The sequence below is a fragment of the Gopherus evgoodei genome, chromosome 21, assembly GCF_007399415.2.
Source record: "Gopherus evgoodei ecotype Sinaloan lineage chromosome 21, rGopEvg1_v1.p, whole genome shotgun sequence".
NCBI classification, from domain to species: domain Eukaryota; kingdom Metazoa; phylum Chordata; order Testudines; family Testudinidae; genus Gopherus; species Gopherus evgoodei.
In genome coordinates, this window is record NC_044342.1 from 12,345,899 (window position 1) to 12,350,268 (window position 4,370).

Genomic DNA, 4,370 nt, shown 5'->3' on the forward strand with positions numbered 1-4,370 from the left:
TGTGGAAAAGAACTTCAGGGGCTGATCTTGTTTGCACAGGCACACCCATTCCACCTAGCATGAGCCCACAGTAGCCCAAAATGGTCACTTTGGCAGCTGTGGGATCTCCAATTTCTCTGTTAATAGGGCAGGAGGAATAAAGTGTTGTTACCCAGATTATGTGAAACAAGCACAATGAAACTGTTTTATGACAGAGGATCTCACCATCAACTAAGTAGCACTTGCTAGACAGGGACATGGGTTCCAAAAGCCAATGGGTTGAGAAAAGTGGGGGATAGGCATGTGTATCTGATGATATGGCCCCTTTTGAGAGCTTGAAATACCAATTGTGGTAACTTTTCTCTCCACTGTTGAATAGCAGGGCTAATTTTGATTCTATTAGGAGTTTAGTTGCATGTTGCTGTGCTGAATTTACTTTAGGCCAGTGGTGCACCAGCACTGGGGCTCTCCTACTACAAGCAGAAATCACTAAGAGCTGAAAACACTAAAGAGCTAAAATTCTTGAGTTGAGATCACTGAGTGCTGTGTTAACTAGGGGTGGAGCCTGATGATGTATTGCTAAGTGGCTGGCAGAGCAAAGCAGGTTGTGGGATGGTTGGAGTGGTCCACGGAGCAGTGAGTAGAGCTGAGCAGTTTGTGGGGACAGCTGGAGAGACTCATGGGACGGCTGGAGGAGTGGAGCCACTGGTAGAGCGGAGCAGTTCATGGTGATGGCTGCAGCAGAACCCCATGGACAGGCGGGGCAGTCGACCTCGGACCACATAAGGTGCCCCTTAACACCCCACATGCCCCCTTTCCCCTCCCCCCCATTTCCATTCAGCTTGGGGGGGAGGGTAAAACTCTGCAGATAAACTTTTGAACTCTGGGGCTGCACTGACCAGGGACAGAGACTTTTGGATTGTTGGACTTTTGGATGATTTTGGGGTTGCTGGACTCAAGAGACTTTTGGGACTTTGGGGTGATCTTTTGGGTGGTTGGACTTTAGACCCTGAGGGGAAAAGGATACTGCTAAACTTACTTGGAGGTGGGTCTTTGGCTTATGGTTTGTGTTATGAATCCTGTTTGTGGTGTTTCCCCAACGTAATGCCACATTGTTTCCCTTCTTTATTAAAAGGATTTTGCTACACTCAGACTCTGTGCTTCCAAGAGGAGAAGTATTGCCTCCTAGAGGCTCCTGGGGGGTGGTAATGTAACTATCTCAGGTCACTGGGTGGGAGCTCAAGCCGGTTCTGCATTGTGTTATTGAAACGGAACCCCTGGATACTGAACCTGACCCTTGTTGCTGCCAACTCAGAGGGGCAGAAGGGTTACATACACAAGAGAGTTACTCCATAGATTCCTTTTAGTTCATCCATACAACTACAGCATTGTTCCATAGATACTAGAAAGTTATTCAACAGATACTATAGATTTAATTAATAGGTACTGTAGAGTTATTCTGGAATAACTGAGGCCAAAAATTGGCCTTGCATATTACAATTAAAACACAAATAAAGTACAAATACTCAAATTTCTTCACTTTGCAATAGTGCTTTAACTTTTCATCTGCCAGGATATGTACTTGTTGATTAACTTCCTCATGGAGCTTTTGATCTCCTTGTTCCTCAGGGTGTAGATCATGGGGTTGGTGAGCGGGAAGACCACAGTGTGGAACACAGCCACCACCTTCTCCAGGGGTGCGGCCTGGAAGGGCAGAGCGTAGATGTAGATGGCCGGGCTGCACATCACGAAGACCACGATGATGTGTGAGATGCAGGTGGAGGCCACTTTGCTCTCACACCTGAGGGAGTGAGTCTGCAGCCGGAGCAGCAGGGCGGCATAGGAGATGAGGAGGAGAATGAAGCACATCATGATGACCACACCATTGTTGAGGAACATGATCACCTCCACCGCATAGGTGTCAGTGCAGGCCAGCTTCACCAGCTGATGGACATCACAGAAGAAGTTGTCCAGGATGTTGGGGCCACAGAAGGGCAGCTGGATGGACAGACCAAAGAGGATGATGCCATGAATGAAGCCCCCTGCCCACGCTGCTCCCACCAGGGTGCAGCAGATCTCTCTGTTCACGAGCATGGCATAACGCAGAGGTTTGCAGATGGCCACGTAACGGTCATAGGCCATGGCCATGAGCAGGAAGGCCTCGGCGCCTCCCAGGAAGTGGAGGAAGAAAAGCTGGGCCATGCAGCCCCCATAGGAGATGGTCTTGCAGGGGGAGAAGAAGTCAGCCAGCATCTTTGGAGGGGTGACTGAGCAGTAGCAGATGTCCAGGAAGGCCAGGTTAGCCAGGAAAAAATACATGGGGGAGCTTAGGCAGGGATCACTCTGGATGGTGAAGATAATGAGGAAATTCCCTGGGAGGATGATGATGTAGAAGAGCAGGAAGAAGAAAAAGAGGAGCAGCTGGACCTCCTGCGTCTGGGATAGTCCCAGCAGTATGAACTCTGTCGACCCCGTGCAGTTCCCCTGATCCATCCCATCTATGTGGATCTCTGTCTTGTACACACATGGAGAATGAGAATGGATATGGTGACTTGATATTACAGCTGGTCGAAAAATGGAAAAACATTTTTTATTAACAATGTTCAAGATCATTTTTTTTGTTTCCAAGGGCAGCAGAGAGAGAGAAGTCTCTGTAGAAATTAATAAAATGCTTGGAGACAATTTTGACTTTTAGTTACAACAATTCAGACTCTAGAGTTACCCAAGAGTTAGCAAACAGATGCTACAGAGTTACTCCATAGATATTATGAAATGCTTGGAGTTAATCAATAGATGCTATGGAATTATTCAACAGATATATCAAATGGAAGAGAATGGAAGTTGATAGTAATGAATATAATTCAGATATTAGGAATTGTAGAAAATCAATAAGGGAAGCCAAGAGACACAAGGAAACATAGATAATAGATCCTGTCAAACTAACTTTACATCTTGTTTGATGAGATTACAAGTTTGGTTGATAAATGTAATCATGTTGATGTAATACACTTAGAACTCTGTAAGGCATTTGACTTGGTACTGCACAGTATTCTGATTAAAAAACTAGAAAGAAATAACATTAGCACGGCACACATTAAATGAATTTTAAACTGGCTAACTGATAGATCTCAAATTGTAACTGTAAACAGGGAGACATCACTGAGCAGACTTGTTTGCACAAGGGGGTCCCACAGGGATTGCTTCTTGGCATTGGTCAATTTAACTATTTAATAACCTGGAAGAAAACATAAAATCATCGCTGATAAAGTTTGCAGATGTCACAAAAAGCAGCGATGCTGAAAATGATTTTTGGGATCATGGTGGATAACGGGCTGAAAACATGATGGATCAATTGGGCTAATGTGATTCTGGGATGTGTAAACAGGAATCTCAAGCAGAGGTAGAGAGATTTTCACCTCTGTGCTTGGCACTGGTGTGACTGCTGCTGGAATCCTGTGTCCAGTTTTGTTTCCCACAGTTCAAGAAGGAGGTTGACAAATTGGAGAAGGGTCAGAGAAGAGCCACAAGGATGATAAAAGGGTTAGAAAACCCATCATGGAGTGATAGTCTCAAGGAGCTTGATCTATTTAGATTAACAAAGAGACGGTTAAGGGGCAATTGGAGCACAGTCTACAGGTACCTACATGGGGAACAAATATTTGATCATAGGGTTTTCACTCTAGCAGAGAGGGTGTAACACGATCCAATGGCTGGAAGTGGAAGCTGGACAAAGGTGTAAAATTTGAAAGTGAGGGTAATTCAACATTGGAGCAGTTTACCAAGGATCTTTGTGGATTCTCCGTCACTGACAAGTTTTAGATCGACTGGGTGTTTTTTCTAACAGATCCAGTCTAAACAACGAGAACTCCTTGTGGCACTTTAGAGACTAACACATTCATTTGGGCATAAGCTTTCATGGGATAGAACCCACTTCATCAGCTACATGGAGTGGAAAATACAGGAGCAGGGGTCAATACAGGAAAAGATGTGATTTGCCTTACCAAGTGTGAGATCAGTCTAATGAAACAATTCAATTGACAGCAGGATACCAAGGGAGGAAAAATAACTTTTGAAGTGCTAATGAGAGTGGCCCATTTCAGACAGTTGACAAGAAGGTGTGAGTAACAGTAGGGGGAAATTAGTATTGGAGAAATTAGATTTAGGTTTTGTAATGACCCAACCACTCCCAGTCTCTACTGAGGCCTAATCTGATGGTGTCCAGTTTGTAAATTAATTCCAGTTCTGCAGTTTCATGTTGGAGTCTGTTTTTGAATTTTTTTCGTTGAAGAATTGCTACTTTCAAGTCTGCTATTGAGACACCAGGGAGACTGAAGTGTTCTCATACTGGGTTTTGAATGTTTTGATTCCTGCTGTCAGATTTGTGTCCATTC

At 44.6% G+C, this 4,370-nt stretch overlaps 1 protein-coding gene across 1 annotated transcript; it reads right to left on the reverse strand.

Annotated features, from left to right (window-relative positions):
- Positions 1–1,533: 1,533 nt before the first annotated feature.
- Positions 1,534–2,472, reverse strand: LOC115638070 (olfactory receptor 4N2-like). Its single transcript, XM_030539660.1, has one exon. It carries the CDS (start codon positions 2,470–2,472, stop codon positions 1,534–1,536), a length of 939 nt encoding a protein of 312 aa, XP_030395520.1.
- Between the last annotated feature and the right edge of the window lie 1,898 nt (positions 2,473–4,370).